The following is a 17,341-nucleotide window of genomic DNA, read 5'->3' as shown; positions in this document are numbered from 1 at the left end:
GGGATGAATTTTAAAGATTTTTAATTGAACCAGCATATTTAAGGTCACAGGTAAAACTAAGGATAGTTGTTTTCAGAGAGAAGTACAGTACTGCAGATTCAGTAATTTTTAGATACTCCATCCTTTCCACTGAAGTCCTAAGAGTAAAATACCAAATCCTCCTGCCAACACACTTGCAGTAGTCCGCAATGAGTTGCGGACAATGACTTCCAAAGAAGTAAAGCTCCAGAGTACATAAAATTCATATGCAAAATTTTAACAACTGAACTTAGACTGCAATATCTCGTATCAGAACATGCTTTAAATTGTTTCTATTGTGTCTCTTTTTAACCTATATTTAAACAAACAAAAAAACCTTCTTGTTAAAAACAAACAAAAAAACCTTCTTGTTAAAAACAAACAAAAAAACCTTCTTGTTAAAAACAAACAAAAAAACCTTCTTGTTAAAAACAAACAAAAAAACCTTCTTGTTAAAAACAAACAAAAAAACCTTCTTGTTAAAAACAAACAAAAAAACCTTCTTGTTAAAAACAAACAAAAAAACCTTCTTGTTAAAAACAAACAAAAAAACCTTCTTGTTAAAAACAAACAAAAAAACCTTCTTGTTAAAAACAAACAAAAAAACCTTCTTGTTAAAAACAAACACACTCCCACGCATCCTGGTAATGAGCAGGAATCTCAACTACATGAAATCCCCACCACAGGCAAACCATTTTTCTCTCTCTTACATGCATGGTCCTGTATTTAAATGTCACCTGTTGTGGTTAAAAGATCAAGCCTTCCATAAGCTGTGTCTTCTAGGCCTCTCAAGAGCTGCTCATATCAAGTGAGCCACATTATTCCTCCTTAAACCCTGTTTAAAAACAGTCTTTTACCTGTGAGCAGAAAGCCTATGTATCTCAGTACACGTGTGCAGATATGTATTGGGTGTATGTGGCAAGGTTTTACAGCAGGAGTCTGCATGGGTGCATTCTGTGAGAAGATGCCAGAAGCTTTCCCCCATGTCTGATAAAGCCCATGCCAACTGGCTCCAAGAAGGACCCACTGCTGGCCAAGTATGAGCCCATCAGCGATGGTAGTAGAGCCTCTGGGATAACATTTTTCAGAAGGGGAAAAAACCTGCTGCACAACTGCAGCCAAAAAGAATAGTGAGAGTATATGAGGGGAACAACTCTGCAGACCCCAAGGTTGGTGAAGGAGGAAGGGGAGGAGGTGCTCCAAGTGTCGGAGCAGAGATTCCCCCGCAACCCATGGTGAAGACCATGGTGACACAAGTTGTCCCCCTGAAGCCCGTGGAGGTCCACAGTGGAGCAGGTATCTACCTGCAGCCCCTGGAAGTAGCCACACCAGACCAGGTGGATGTGCCCAAAGGAGGCTGTGACCCAACGGAGAGCCCATGCTGGAGCAGGCTCCTGGCAGGACCTGCAGCCCCCGTGAAAAAGAGCCCACACTGTGCGAGAAGCTGTGGGAGCCCACAGCATGGGAGACCCACGCTGAAGCAGTCTTTTCCTGAAGGCCTGCACCCCATAGAAAGGACTCACACTGAAGCAGTCCATTCCTGAAGGACTGCAGGCCATGGAAAGGGCCCATGATGGACAAGTTTGTGGAGGACTGTCTCCTGTGGGTGGGATCCCACACTGGAGCAGCTGAACACCATGAGGAGGAGAGAGTGGCGCAGACAATGTATGATGGACTGACCACAACCCCCACTCCCCCTCCTCCTGTGCTGCTCAGGGGCAGGGAGGAGGTAAAGAAATCAGGAGTGAAGTTGAACCTGGGAAGAAGGGAGGGGTGGAGGGAAGGTGTTTTTAAGATTTGGTTTTATTTCTCATTATCCTACTCTGACTTGATTAGCAGTAAATTAAACTGATTTCCCCAAGTCGAGCCTCTTTTGTCTGTGCTGGTAGTTGCTGAGTGATCTCCCGGTCCTTATCTCAACCCATAAGCCTTTTGTCATATTTTCTGACCTTGCCCAGCTGAGGAAGGGGAGCAATACAGCAGCTTGGTGGGCACATGGTGGCCACGGTCAATCCACTACAAGACAGCACATCAGACCAGCACACTGCAGATTGCCTGGCCTCTCTTCACTCATATGAGTTATCTTAACTTAGGCTTAGATTAATAGCTCCTAGGACAGCAACAATTACTTTTGCCAAGTTCATTTACACTGCCTACCAAAATGTACCTCATTTCAATACACTACCTGTAATACAAGCCCATAGAAAAGGAAAAGAACTGAACTGGGTAAGAAAAATTGAAGCAGTATTTTAACATAGCCAAGGCAGCCAAAACATTATTTCCATGTATGCATCATTACTGAACAATGTAACTTCTCTCCTCCCACCCAAAATTCTAAATAGAACTCTCAGCAGAACTGTATGTATATACATAACTTGTTGGAATATCACAAGGCTCAGGCTTAAAGCTGCCAACTCTAACAATGTATAGCATGCCAGACCTCTTCTGAAAGCTCAAGAGGGAGATGTCAACAATTAGAAACTTTGCATCTCCTTTTCTGTAAACAAGATAAACATATGTGTAACATCATGGTAAAGTTGTTTTTATTTTAAGATGGTACTTGTCAGATCACCTTACCGTACTGTGTGACATGGCTGTGCCACTCCTGAGTTACACTGTCATGCCAAATGAGTAACTATAAAAACCAGTTATTTGTTTGAATTTAGCATATTACTTAGAATAGCACAGTCACAAAAAAAAAAAACCCAACACACAACAAAAATTGTAGCAAACAAGGGCCAATCACATAGGAGCACTCATTGTACAGGAGTGCTAGGCTTTTTTCAGCTGTTTGTAACACAGAAATAAGTATTTATATTGTAATGCATTTTGATGAATAAAATAGATCTGTTCTTTGTATTTCAAAGTTGTTATGGCACTCTAGAACCCCTTCCCTTTGGAAAGAGGCAAAATAAAATATAAAGTCACTAATGAATGACTGATCAGTTGGAACATGGTAACTCTGAACACAAAGACTTCTAGGCAACACCTCACCCTCAAGGCTTGGCGAAGAGCTTATTTTACGCATGTCCTAATGAGTTGTAAGGCATTTTTCTTCTCCAGGAGTATGATTAAAAAAAAAAAAAAAGGCCAAAACCAGAAGACTGAGAACATGCATTATGTAAGTGTTCATGCTGTGCCATAAAATACATTGACTTTTGGTTTATAGACCCTCTTCTTCTGTGCTTCTGAACTATGCTATTAGTCAGGAAAAGATATTCAAGAGCCTCAAAACTGACAACTGTCTAAAACTAATATTTGCATGCAATGAATAAATTTACTTAGCAGGTATTACAATGCTACTCTTAAACCCCTTCTTTGTGTATGGTTTACAATGTCAGGATGCAGGCCGAGTCAAATACCCACTCCACTAAAGAGCAAGTGTTCTTTTATGAAAACAAAGGTGAAAATTTGATTGGGGGGTGGGGGGCAGGAAATTAAGACGTATAATCAAAATCACTCTGAAGTGAGCTTATGGGGATTATATTGGCAGCACTTAACTAGTACTCTTAACGGTTTTACAATGCATTTGGCATGGTAGCGGGTATTCTCAAATGTCTGATAAAACTTATGTTAGACTTTTAAATACCTAGTTCCAAGAGGGTGAAGCTTTGCGATGATACCAGATTCAAAGCACTGGTATGGGTGAATTTGCTTTTTAAAGCTGACGTGGCTTGCTCCTATGAAAGGGATCCCGCTTCCAATCCCCTCTTCCCTCTCTTCCAGTTCCACCCCAGTTCTTTGTTCCTTCTCCTCTCAGGTGCCTCCACTGCACTGACTTTGCTATTTCTCAGACCCTTCAGCAAACTAACTGAGCTTGTCGCAGAAAGCTATTTTTCTGTAGTTTCTCTTCAATTAATTTACTGAGTTGAATCAGCACACTACAAGGACAGAAGAGCACAACAGGAAGGAACACAAAGCTGAAGGAGGATGGACAGAAAGCAATAGGATCCCCCCCCCCCCCCCGCCCTTTCAGCACTAGCAAGCTGATCATCCAGTTCTTCAGCTCCCTTCAACAGGGCTGATGAGCCACCTTTAAACCCTGGATGACAGCTCACAGTTAACTCAAATGGCCCTTTGTATGATTTCTCAAGGCTGGTACAGTTCAGCACTGTTTCAACATTTACAGCACCTTATACAATGGCGAAATCATGGAAAGGCACGTCTAAGAAGGAAACGCCATTATGCATGACTAAATGCAGTTTTAAAGTTTCTAAGCTAAAATAATGGCTTTTTCTATTGGAAGATTCAATACAATATCAAAGAAAACCTAATAGGAAGAACACATTTACAGCTCACTAATAGTAGCAAAAGGCTAAATAAGATACCAGGAAACTCCTGTAATCCCATAGCATGTGCACTATTATTCCTCTTACTCTAACAGCAAATATCATGTAAATAACAAGCTATTAAATAGCTTTTGTAAGAGCACAACATTTCAGACAAAAGCAATTTATATTAATATCAGGTGAACACAGCTTCTATTCTCTGATGTTACCCATTTGGGTTGGTTTTGCACCTGTTTTCATGGAGAAATGATGGGGAAAGGTTACACAGTTTAAATGTTGCAGAGAAATAAAATCATGCAGCTTTGTCATGCATAGATAAAACACAATTGAAGTAACACATACCATTTACCTATTAATTCAACTCTCCCAGAACAGCTCCAATATTGCAAGTAGTTTGAGATTTTTTAAGCACCTCCCCATATGGACTTTTGCTGAATTATACTACTCCGAAGTGACAAAATGTCAAATTAAAATTCTGACATCTGATGATTATAAACAAATAACACATTACTGAAGGCTGAAGAATTTGGGCTCTGAAGCCACAGTGCTATTTATAGAAAAATTTTAACTTTCAGAAACTTCTAAAACTGACCTACAGACTTACTCCCTCAAAGGTTTCACAACTGAATTAAAATATTTGTTTCTTTTTCTTTTTTTAAATTTCCTTGAAACAGATATAAAGCACAGTAACTTAAAGTTGTTTTTTTCTTAAAAAAAAAAAAAACCAACAACACCCTGATCAAAATCAGTTCTATTTAAAGCATGGGGTACAACTAGAAAACGCAGAGTGGTTTCTTCTAACATAATAATCTATGATTCTGAGTTATTTGAAAATCTTTTACAATACTCTCTCCCTGAAGAAGTTCAAAACAACTCACGATGCAATGCCGTTATGCGAAAAGTTGTGCTAATACTAATTTTAGATCACCCACTTAAATTGTCTACAAGTCATCATAAGCAAATGATAATTTATTATTTAAACAACATTTTCAAAGGAAAAAGAACACATCCTGCTCCCTCACCTGAATATCATAGCATTTTTTTCCAAAAGAAGGTCATATAAACATTTGCCTACAAATGCATTTTGGAAAGTACTATAACATTAGCATAAAACAAACAAAAATTTCCATTACCATTTAAGAAAGCAGAGGTACTCAAATTACTTTCAGAAAAAAAAAAAAAAAAGGTTGCTGAATGACTGGAAGTGCTTTATAACACTTTTCCAGGAGCAACTCATTGACAAAAAAGTCTACTAGGCATTCACATCTTTCTGAATGGGTAATGTTAGTCTGCCCCATATGTAATAATAAAAAAAAAGGCATACATTTAATAACTTTTACTATATAAACTACAAACAGAAAATAATAGAAAGGAAACCTAGACAAAGGGTCTTGCCATTAAACGGTTTCTAACAGAACACAACCTCTGTCATAATGTTTGCAACTGGTGAGCGGAGTCATAGGCAGATATACCACTAGCATTCTATTTATATCTACTATGAGCAGCTCCAGATGATGATTTTCAAAAACTAGCTTGCCAGGGAAGTTCTCTGCAAATCAAAACACCTTTCTGCCTATGTCCAGAAGAGTTCATTCGAAAGTAAAATCCAAATTGAACAAATGAGCCTCTAATAAGGTTACTAATAATAATGGGCACAGTTGACAAGCAAGAGCTAGTAACAAGGAGACATTTGTGGAGATATTTCAAGTTAATGTCTACCACTGTGTGCTAAAATTCTTTATGAAGTTCTCAGACCAACTAATAATGGTTTGGTTTATATTCAGGCCCAAATTCTTCAGAAAAATGGAAATTGTGCAAGCTTCAACAACAAACTAATTAAAACAAAAACACATTTCCCTTATTAATTTATACAGCTTATGATTGGCAGATACTATGAGTTCATCCAATCTACTGCCCAACAAATTTCAACTATTTTCTTTAGTTTTTTAATACTGTTTCAAGTTATGCAGGAGCTTCAACAATTATTCTTAAAGACTAACCTGTATTCGAGCAAGTAGCAGTACCAGATTTCTGATGAGGTCATACTATTACTTCCTGTAAGGGAGAAAAATTCTTTTCTCACTGTTCTTAAAACATTCTTGCACGTTTGCTCTTAAACAGTGCTGCACTTAAAGTAGCGATTTTCAGTGAACTATCCAATATCATTGTTCTAAATGGTTACAGTGATGTTAGTACTATGCAAGATGTATGAATAATTCAAATGAATCGTTCCACTGTATATTAACTTTGGCTCCCTTCCTCAAGAACTCTCAATCTTCTAATAGTATAGACTACATGGTTTAACCTACAGTTGCTGTTAGCCTCACAGGCCCCTCCCCCAAAGCACTATCATGCTGAATACCAGTCACAGGACATCCAATTTTTAACACAGGAAAATGCTTACAACAGCAGAATATCTTATTTACAAGCTTTTACTACATAGTAAATTAACAATAACTTGTGGCATATTTTAAAGTAATTTTATCTTAACTGGGGGGGTTTGTTTCTTTGTTTTCCAGGGAAGAGAGAAGAACCAACATAACTGTTATATTACTGGCAACTCCCCAGTACTCCAGCTGCCCAAAACCGCAAAATACTTTTTAGGTGCAGCTTCTTCTACAGACCTCTGTTCACATTCATTTGCTCCTCTTGCTTTTGTATGGTACAAAAAAATGTGGCATTACAGACTCACCCACAGTGGAGTTACGGTATCACCAAATGTTAATAGTTGATTCTTCTCTGACGGAAACAAAGGAGGAAGGGGATTGAGCCTATTCAGAAGATACTCTCAACCACTAAAGAAACAGGCTCAACGTTCCACAATCCCACCTTATTCCACTGCCAACCACTAATTAGCAGATAGGGTCTGAGCAACAGCTCGGATATACACACAAGGTTCATATTGCCTAACTCAATTATGTTGAGTACCATCATTCTCTTTCCCTCTCCTCCTATCCTATCTTCCTTATGGGTAAGTTTTTATCTCTTGAAAAGATAAAAAAGTTTTGCACATGTATCTTTAGTTGGACTGAGTCCCCACTTCGACTGAAGTTCTTGCCAGTAATAGCAATTTCCTGGTGGACTGCAATGGTATGTTTCTACTACTATCAAAAAAGGGATCTTTAAAAGCACTTCCCCAAAGAGGAAAAATGGTAGGTGCAGCCATTTCTGAAAAAATCTGCTTTTCAATGCCTTCTTAAGGTCTGTGGTAGCAATATCTACATATGTAAAGAAGAACATACTCTTCACTGATCATCTGTAAGCAGTGTCTTGTCATATTACAACAAGAAATGTAAAAGATGAAATAATTAGAAACAATCTGCTTCAGATTCTAAACCTGCCTGTGTAATACTATCTAGCCAGAAATGGAGAGGAAAAAAAAGTTACTGGATTGAGAAAGGCATTGACTTGAAGGACATTCCGTTGAAGAGAAAGATGATAATGCTGGTAAAAATTGAGAAAAATATGCAAGACCAAGGTAAACACAAAGAAAAGACAAACCAACACCACCTCTAAAAGCTAAGAAATTGAGATGAGAACCCTGAGGAGCAAAATGGACTACAGAGTGTTTATTACACAGGTGATACACCTCTTCAAAATATTCTGGCATATGAAAATGCTGCAATTGGACATCAAGTAGAAAAACTTTAAACAAAAAAATAGAGGAAAGTCTACATCTAGGGAAAAAAAACAATTCAAATTTTGGAGGGGAATATCAAATAAAATAATCTGATCAGCAGAATACAAGACATAAATGGCTCCCCAACCCCAGTTCAGACAGTTAAGAAGAGGATATATTGCATTTGATTTCCTTTTTTTTCTCCCAGGGACCTGGATAAGGAAATTAACTATAAGACTGGCAGGTTGCTGTCTTCAGTTTCTAAAAATTAAGTCTAAGCTTACTGACTAAGAATGATACTGAACAGTATTGTATATTCTGCAGAATGTACTAATTTTTCATGTAAGACTTAAGGTCTGTCAAGGAAGACCTCATTTTTCAGGCAAATGTCCTTCTCTGTATACATATCATTGAGACATGTTTTGAAGAAGTGTACATTATTTTAAGCATTCTGCTGTTTTCAGATACAGCAGTAGTATTCATCGTCTTCAGATAGCTCTTGTCTAACTTAATAAGGCATTAATAAAACAATGTATGAAGTCTATCTACATATATATGCTGTAAGTACACTGTAGGGAAAAAAAAAAAACCACCAACCAAACTCAAAAACCCAAAACCAAACTTCTAATCTAGAACAAGTATCACACTGGGACTGGAAAAGAGACAACACAAAGATTGACAAAAATGAAAAGAAATCTCTAACCTATGATCACTAGTCTATAAATCTTGAAATAATTTGCTGTTACCTATAAAATTTAAGTAAAAGGGAATAGTAGTAGAAAAAAACGGCCAACATTTACTCAGGAAGATATCAGATGGAGGAAGGATAAAAGATAACATTTTCAGTTAAAAGGTAAATTGTTATTTTGCTTAGGACTTAGGAAGTTTTAATGCAGAGACTAAAGGAGAAGCAAGTAGTATGGTAATATGGTCTAATGTCCTTTAGATATGGGATGCCTAGAAGCCATTTTAAAGCATTTATTTTAAAATGGTATTTAATCACATCTTAGGCTTTCAGCAACTCTGAGTCCACCAGATGATTAAGCTGTAGGGTATTTAATTGTCCTTGCTACTACAAGGGTCCAAGAATCTCAAGTGATACAGCCTTCTCTACCTTACTTCTGCACTTTCAAGTAGTATCAGATGCCATCATCAAGTGTTTACCTTGTAAGATGGATTTATATATATAGAACACATTACAGAAACTCACTGAAACACTGAAAATAAATTACCTAATATCTGTGTGACTTAGACTATTATTTGCAGAAAAGGGGAAGGGGGGGAACTACTCCACATTTAATTCTTCTTATCTGAAAATGTATTACAGTATCCTTGCTATTGGATCTGATGCTTGCGGAATGAATCAGGTGTGAACTTCCAACACCTAAAATACTGAGCCTTTAAAATATTAACCTAAGACTACTTTGTAACAACCAGAAATAACTGCTAATTACTCCAGTTGCAAATTGGATAAATAAAAAGATGATGGCTGACAAGGAAGAAAATCTTTGGTTGGACAGCAACATAAGAACTACCCAGAGTACTATTATCACATGTCTCCTAAGAACTTGGAGTCTACTTACATGTTCTACAGAGCATGCCCCACAGCTGCTGACATATTACATTTTGGTTAGTACTAACTTACAGTACTGGTACGGTACTTAAACAGCCTATGTACAAAGTATTCAGAAGTGAATCAGAACAGTTTTACTGGAAACAAGTGTTAATACTGCAAATAATGAGTATGTAAAAATAAGCTTTCAAACAAAAATAAGTTGGATTTTGCCCTGGTTTCAGCTGGGATAGAGTTAAATTTCTTCGTAGTAGCTAGTATGGGGCTATGTTTTGGAGTTTTGCTGGAAACAGCAGTGATAATGTGGAGATGTTTTAGTTGTTGCTAAGTAGCACTTACACTAGTCAAGGACTTTTTCAGCTCCCCGTGCTCTGCCAGGTGCACAAGAAGCTGGGAGGGGACACAGCCAGGACAGCTGACATCAACTGACCAATGGGACATTCCATACCCTATTATGTCATGCTCAGCATATAAAGCTGGGGAAGAAGAAGGAAGGGGGGACGTTTGGAGGGATGGTGTTTGTCTTCCCAAGTAACCGTTACGCGTGATGGAGCCCTGCTTTCCTGGAGACGGCTGAACACCTGCCTGCCCATGGGAAGTGGTGAATGAACTCCTTGTTTTGCTTTGCTTCCGCACCCAGCTTTTGCTTTACCTGTTAAACTGTCTTTATCTCAAACCATGAGTTGCCTCACTTTTACTCTTCCGATTCTCTCCCCTGTCCCACCAGGGGGGAGTGAGCAAGCAGCTGCGTGGTGCTTGGTTGCTGACTGGGGCTAAACCACGACAGATTCCCAGAATGCTCAGCATTAGCCTTAACTCTGCTCTATTCAGGTCAATAGAGGAAAAAAATCCACGGTATATCTTATTTTAATCCTCTCTGCTCCCAAAGTTAAACCTGAACCAGTGTTCTCTCCTGAGACGCTTTTTATATCTTCTAAATCTAGATTTTGCAGTTAACATACAGGATCCAGTTTTCTTTGCTTCTTGCATAGAATGAAACTACATTGGTTTTGATGGAAACACTACTGCTAGCATTTACGTTTTGTATGACTGAAACACCGAATACTTTTTTGTAGTGTTTAATACCATTTACTTTTGCATTATTTACGAGTTTGATGTTGAAATCTCTCTTTAAATCACACTGTGCCTAGCAGTAGATCACTGAATAGAAACAGGTCACCTTACTTCTGGAAAACTTGCATTTTTGGTACAGTGCTCCACCACCTACCATATACACATTTACTTCAGAACTGAATGCACATAGGCAAAGAAATAAAAATCTCCTAGTTACCGAGACAATCCTGAATATTAATTTTCTCTAAAGTATTAGAACAGGTTTAACAAAACAAGGAATAACCTATGGATATTATTTAGCTTTTTTGATATAAACAGGAATATGTGACAGCACCCTTGGACACAAATGTGAAAGTCCATGATCTATAACCAAATCAATTACTTATCAATTTGCATGATTTATAATCATATTTCATTCACTGAAAACAAAAAATACTTCCCTACTAAAGCTGTGCAAGTAATTTTAAAAAAAAATTGTATACATACTGACTTAAGTAGTGACAGCACAGATTTTTGTCCAAAACCCTACATTTTCTTCTCATACAACTTGTTACCATAACAAAATAGAAAAAAGCTTTTTATATAATTTTTTTCTCAACCCTTCTAGCCCTTTGAATCAAAAGAAAATTAAGCCAACCGATGTAAGTATAAAAGTTCCCAGGCCTATTCTGGTGCTTGCTAAAATATTTCACTATATAGGGGAAGGAGGTTAAAAACACCAGGTCCCCACTCCCATGGCAGTCTTAGATTAGCCACAGAAAATAAGATGCTCTTGGAATTTCTTCATAATTTAATCATCACTAAAGAGTGTTTCTGAACTCTTCTACTAAATCAGTTCAGAAGAACACACACAGAACAGAGATCTAAAATGGTCTTTACAGTCTGCCTGCAGATACTGGAACTCATAGAGCAACAATAAAATGAAAGCAAGTTTCTGGCTAGTTTTATAACCAGCATTAAAAGATCCTGTAGGCTATCATCCGCCAAATTTCAGACTGCCATAGCAATTAAGAGCTCTAAGGAACAAAGAGATTCATAGGTACCATTAATTTAAAGATGCTGAAGCAGGCACATAATGTAAAGACAGGCTTCCCAAACTCACAACTTGCCATGCGAGAACAAGTAAAAGGATGAGCATACAATAGAACGTTTGTTAGTGTGACTAAGCCACCAAACCCTTTTAATCATAGTTTATACTAGCACCACTTTTTACTCAGCAAAACTGTGACTACGTTCAACCTTTTGCCAACATGGCATTGACAAAGAGGTATGACACCATCTTTGACATTACTATACTCACAAAAACTTAGACGCATGTACACTTAGCCTAGAAAAACTCCTCCCATGTTATATGGGGAGGAACATAGGCAGGAAACTGGCAGAAACAAGAGTACACAGAACAACTTCTGCCTTCTAGGTGCAAACTTTAAGCTGTTGGAAATACTGGCCAAGAAGCTGAAATCTCAAATAAAGATTCAGTGTCATCCTCTCCATTAAAACAATACCACCTTTTCATCTGTTCGTTAACTAATTCTGTATCATGCCTCCACCTGGGAGCTCAGACCTTGAAAAATTCCTCAGGTACTCAGCTAAACAGGCATAAGCATAATGAACAAGGGCTCCAAACAAGCATTTGTTTTCACAAATGAGGCAGGACAATATTTCCTTTAGATAAAAGGTTTTACTTTAACATGAATTCCAGAATTAATAGCTTTATTTGAAAAAATACAATATGTGCTATTTCAAAACAGCAGATCATGCAGAAGAAAATAATTCCATGTCTTACAGTTCCTCTACAACTATTTTTCTTCCTCATCTTGGATCTGTTTCTACTTGCAACATTCTTCAGGCTTATTATAGGTTTATAATTGAGGCAGAGATAAACACGCCTATTACAAAGAGCAACAATTATTATTAACTGCTGAGAAAATAAACTGGCTTGTGGGTAACTTATGGAAAGCAACAGATGGCCAGGTAGGAGATGCTGAAACAACAACTATGAGAGTTTTTGTTGCTCACTTTGCTTTTCCACCCCAACGAATATAATCAAGGGAAACTGCAAGCATTTCTCAAGTAATATGTTACTGCACAGAGGAATTTGGCCTGGAATAAAAGAGATATGTGAAATAATGATAAACCGTGGAGGCATATTTTAAAATGTTAAGCCGAAGTCTTGGAGTTCTAAACTTGTTTTTTTTGCATAATTTTACTTTAATGAAGATGCTCCACATTCATCATGCTCCTTGATACCATTTTGCTTGCCAATGCTGCTCAACCCCTCCCCCTTCTCCCCAAAAGTTATTTCAAGAGGTAAAATTGTTTAAAACTGCAGGAATGCAACATTCCTGCAGTCAGCTAACAGGCAGATTTCAAGCACAGATGAAAAAGTAAATTAAAGTGAGAGATGAAACATTGATTCAGTAGGTCTGCTTGAAAGTATGAAAACCCTTTACTTCAGGAATGCCAAGCAGTACACATCATCCAGTGCTTCATTTGCTTAGAATTGCAATGACAAACAATACTAGTATTTGCTTAAAAGAAAGACATTTCCTGTGGACCAAATAAACCACTAACAGGTAAGGAAAAGAGAAACCTGAGAGCCAAAAGGGAAAGAGCACGTCATTCTATTTCTTTTCTCAAACATGAACTACCTTTAACTAAAGAGGTACCAATTTCCACAGCTGACACCAACAGAAGTACAGCTGCACTGACTTTAGGTACCCTATTGGATTGGTTACCATGGGAAAGGAAGGTTGTAGAGCAGTCAAATCACAAACAAGCTCTGCCATTTTGTCTGCACCAAGTTCCAAACACTAACAGCAAATAAGATGTTGTAGTTCAGAGATCCTGATGGGTAAAAGCTTGCATTGGCTACTCATAACCAATTTATTTTCTGCTGACACTACTGGTGCTAACAAAGTAGAGACTCTCCACAGTAATTCCAAATCAGTGTTTCCTCAAAAACACCACATGCTTTGAGTTACGAACCCAGAGCCCAACTCCCCATGTTCACAGGAACTTCTCTTGTCCTACTCAGCTACCTATAAAAACTGCAGGGGTGAAGGCTAAGTGAATCTGAGCACACGCTCCCAAACATTCATGCGGTCAAAGAGAGAAATGCAGAAGACAATATGCTTTCACGTATTCTGAACTAAAACTACTGCAGAAGACTGTTAGACTGATTACCAGTTGTATATCAAAATTAAGGAGGATTAGTTCAGCCCTTTAAATAGCTGGGGGGGATGGGGGGGAGGAAATCACAATGATACATCCTAACACAACAGTTTGGACCTAAACTTGTACCTGACGCTACTACACTTGGATGCTCTTATCGTGATTTCATCATTGATAAATCCATTTTCTCACACTCTGTAAGTCCAGTCATTAGGAAAAAGCTTGGCCCAAATCCTACAAAAACTCACAATTACACCATCAAAACAGACCACAAGCAGATATGCTCAGACTCCATCAAGGAACATTCACCACCACACATTTTTGAATGCATAACATTGGTAGGATATATGCCGGCAGCCGAAGCACCCAAACCTGACCTATAGCCATACAATAGATTTTAGATGGTGTTTGCAAAAATAAAAACTTCCATAACCTGATTCATTTGCAGTCGCACCTAGATAGATCCAGGTACATTCTGGATCAAGGCCACCAAAACATAGAAATAAGTGTAAAATTCTCATTTTTCATTGGAAAAATCTAGATATTCATATATGTCACTCCAAAGACATGAAAAAAAGTCTCACACACTGATGCTACAAGTTCACAGAACCTCCTCAACTCCTTTTGTCTAAACAGTATGGTATGAGAAAGAGAAGCGGAGAGCCCTGTTGAAACATCCAAGTCTTGTCAGACACTAACAACGGCAACATAGTAAATACTGCTAGGTCCCAACAGCCCACTTTTTAAAATCCCAACTTCAAGAACTTACCAGAACAAAAGCTGTAGTTACTCCAATCCCACTGGAACGTATCATCTTACTTGAAATATCACATTCAGCACCCAAAGCCCATAGGAACCCAAAATTTTTTGGCCTCAAGTGCCTAACTTGTACTGTCAAAATAAACACGTTGCTGCTCCCATTAAACAGGAAAATTCAGCCTCCAACACACCCTGGTGCAAAGCAACGCAAGAACGAAAATATGGGAGCAAGACCTTGCCAAACCCATCAGATCCTTTGTGAACACAAATATCTACGCTCGAATGCACAGAACAAAGTACTGAGACACACTTAGATGACGAGGGAAATCTGCACCTTCTTAAATCCTGGCCTTAGAGACCCTGGAAAGGTTAAGCGTAATTTTCTTACTTAGATTTTTCAAAGCTTTCTTTCTTTTTTTTTTTAACTAGCAGGTTGTCCTGTACTTTTTTTTGGCCCGTTCAACCGATTTCGCAAAGGTATAGGCGGGACAGCTGGAGAGAACCACTAAAGGAGATGTAACAGAGTAAGGAAAAGGTAATGCTAAGGTGGAGATATGTGGACCATGGGGCAGCCTCACCTCCTGGATTCGCCTGCGCGCCCGCTGCAGCACCTCCTCGTACCCCTTCTGTCGCAGCTCGCTCAGGCTCTCGTAATACTCCTCGGGGTCGTCAGTCTCAGTGAAGAGGACCTGCGAAAGGATCTTCCAGCCGCAGGTATCCAAGCTGTGGACCAGGTACACTTGCAGTTTGTAGCAGAGAGCGTCCATCTCCTGCTCGGAGAGCTCCGGGGCTCCGAACAGCACCGTCCACATGCCCGACGGCTCCTCGGGGAAGGAAGGCAGGTAGGGCTCCAGCTCCGAGTTCACCGAGCACAGCTGCTGGTGCACAGCCCGCAGGTCCTGGAAGGAGAAGAGGCCGGCCCAGCTGCACTCCTCCCCCGCGGGCTCGGCGTCGGCAGCGGCCGGCTCAGCCGCCGGCAGCGGCGCGGGCGGCAGCGACACGGCGCCAGCCGCCTCCTCCTTCCCCAGATCCAGCACTTCGATATCTTCGGCGGCACCTGCCGCCCCCAGGCTTCGCCGCGGCCGCCGGGCCGGGCCGCTCCTGCCGCACAGCGGGCTCTTCGGCAGCGCCTCGGCCGCCGCGCCCCGCTCGGCGCCCCGCGGCAGGCCCGAGTCCGAGCCCGAGGCCGGGCCCCTGCGTGCTGAGGGGCTGCCAGCCTTGGGGGCGGCTCTGGCCTCGACGGGGCCGCCGCGGCGGAGCTCCCGCGAGCCGCTGCGCTGGCGCTGCGCCGTGCGGTTGTGGCAGGTGATGGCGAACTTGCCCTCGATCTCGTTCCAGGCCACGATGAAGACAAACTTGTGCTTCTCCCGCTCCTGGAAGGCGTGAGGCCTCACGGCCACCCAGTCGGCCTCCAGCGTTTCCTCCAGGGCGAAGGCGGACATGGCGCTGCGCGGCTTCCCACGCACGCACGCCGCCCCCACCCCCGACGCTCCCGTCCCCTCAGCCCCCCCGCCCTCCCCGCCGCGCCGCGCGCCGGACAGTAACGGCTGCCCGCAGCCCCGCCTCACCGCCCGCCACCAGCCATCTTAGCAGCGGCGGGACGGGGAAGGCGCTGCGGTGGGAGGATGCGCCGGGTCCCCGCCGGAGCGGCGAGGAAGGTGGGGGAACGGAGTGGGGGTACAGAGAGGAGTCCCCTCCTCTCCGCTCGCAGCCCGTCGCTGAGGAAGCCTCCTCCTCCTCCTGCCCCTGGGACCGCCGCCACCTCTGGTCATCGACCCGCCGCCGCGGCGGACAATGCCCGGTGCCCCCGCACAGGTACTCGCACACGTCACGTGGGGCCGGATCTGTTTACAAGCGGCGGCGGCGCTGCGGCAACTCCGCGCCGGCCCCGCCCCCTTTAAGCCCCGCCTCCCGCCCCGCAGAACGCCTTCCCCATTGGCTGTCGCCACAGTTAGCCCGGCGGGTCCCGCCCCTTTCTCCGCCGGCCACGCCCGCCGCACCTCCCGTCCTCCCTCCTGGCGCTCCCGCGGAGGGCGGGGTGGGGCTGTGTCCCGCCTCCCCATCGGGTGGACAGCGCGGCCGTGGGGGCGCCGCGCGCTGCCCGCTGGGAAGGGCGCGCGCTGGGCCGCGGCGGGGCCGTTGGGGCGGGGGGTCCGCCCCGGGAGGAGCGGTCCGTTTGGGGTGAGGCTGGCTGCCGCCGGCGGGCAGCTTCCGAGGCAGCGCTGCCTTTTTTCGCTGCGGCTCCGGCATGGCTGTTAACCCCTGCCAGCCCGGCGGGACGCGGCGGCCCTGCGCCGGACTGCAGCCAGTGCTCCATGCCGCAGCCTCCGCCCCCAAGCTGCTACTAGGCTTCTAAGTGTGGGGGCCCATCCGGGCCCTCCCGCAGGGAATGGTGTCTGTGGAGGGTTTGTTTCTGCTTTTCCTGTAAAGTGGCTTTCTGAGTAGGCACAGGAAAGGATGTGGTGCTTCAGCAGCTCGTTTTAATTGTATGACTTCATTCCGATTAGAGGTTGAACTGAAATACTGCAAAGATCCCATTATAAAGAGTGCCTAACGGCATGCAGTGCAGCAGAATTTTGCGCGTGTGGCTGGGCTGCAGAAGAGTGCAGCATCTGTGTGAGACCTGGAGACAAGGCAGTGCTCTGAAATAGCTGTCGTGGGCAATTGCATACTTCTATATGTGAAGTAAATGTGCTGAGACACAGCTTTTTGTGCTCGTGTTGGCCAGTCCTGCTTAAGAATTGGCAGTGCCTGCAGTGCTCTCTGAGGTTTCAAAGTGTATTGCAGAGCACGTAGGTTACAGTAAGCCAACACAGACAACTCTCATAAGCATGT

The 17,341-nt window shown here is 42.1% G+C and overlaps 1 protein-coding gene across 2 annotated transcripts in view; it reads right to left on the bottom strand.

Annotated features, from left to right (window-relative positions):
- The window catches only part of JMY (junction mediating and regulatory protein, p53 cofactor), a 66,130-nt gene extending 50,137 nt beyond the window's left edge, over nt 1–15,993 (bottom strand). For both annotated transcript variants that reach the window (XM_075079342.1, XM_075079341.1), the window contains exon 1: nt 15,085–15,993. In XM_075079342.1, coding sequence (XP_074935443.1) covers nt 15,085–15,948 — 864 coding nt within the window. In that variant the 5' untranslated portion in view covers nt 15,949–15,993. The remainder of the gene's footprint in view (nt 1–15,084) is intronic.
- Nucleotides 15,994–17,341: the final 1,348 nt, after the last annotated feature.

This window comes from Phalacrocorax aristotelis, chromosome Z (assembly GCF_949628215.1).
Source record: "Phalacrocorax aristotelis chromosome Z, bGulAri2.1, whole genome shotgun sequence".
NCBI classification, from domain to species: domain Eukaryota; kingdom Metazoa; phylum Chordata; class Aves; order Suliformes; family Phalacrocoracidae; genus Phalacrocorax; species Phalacrocorax aristotelis.
Note: the sequence above shows the minus strand (reverse complement) of the source record. Positions and strands in the feature narration are given on the sequence as shown.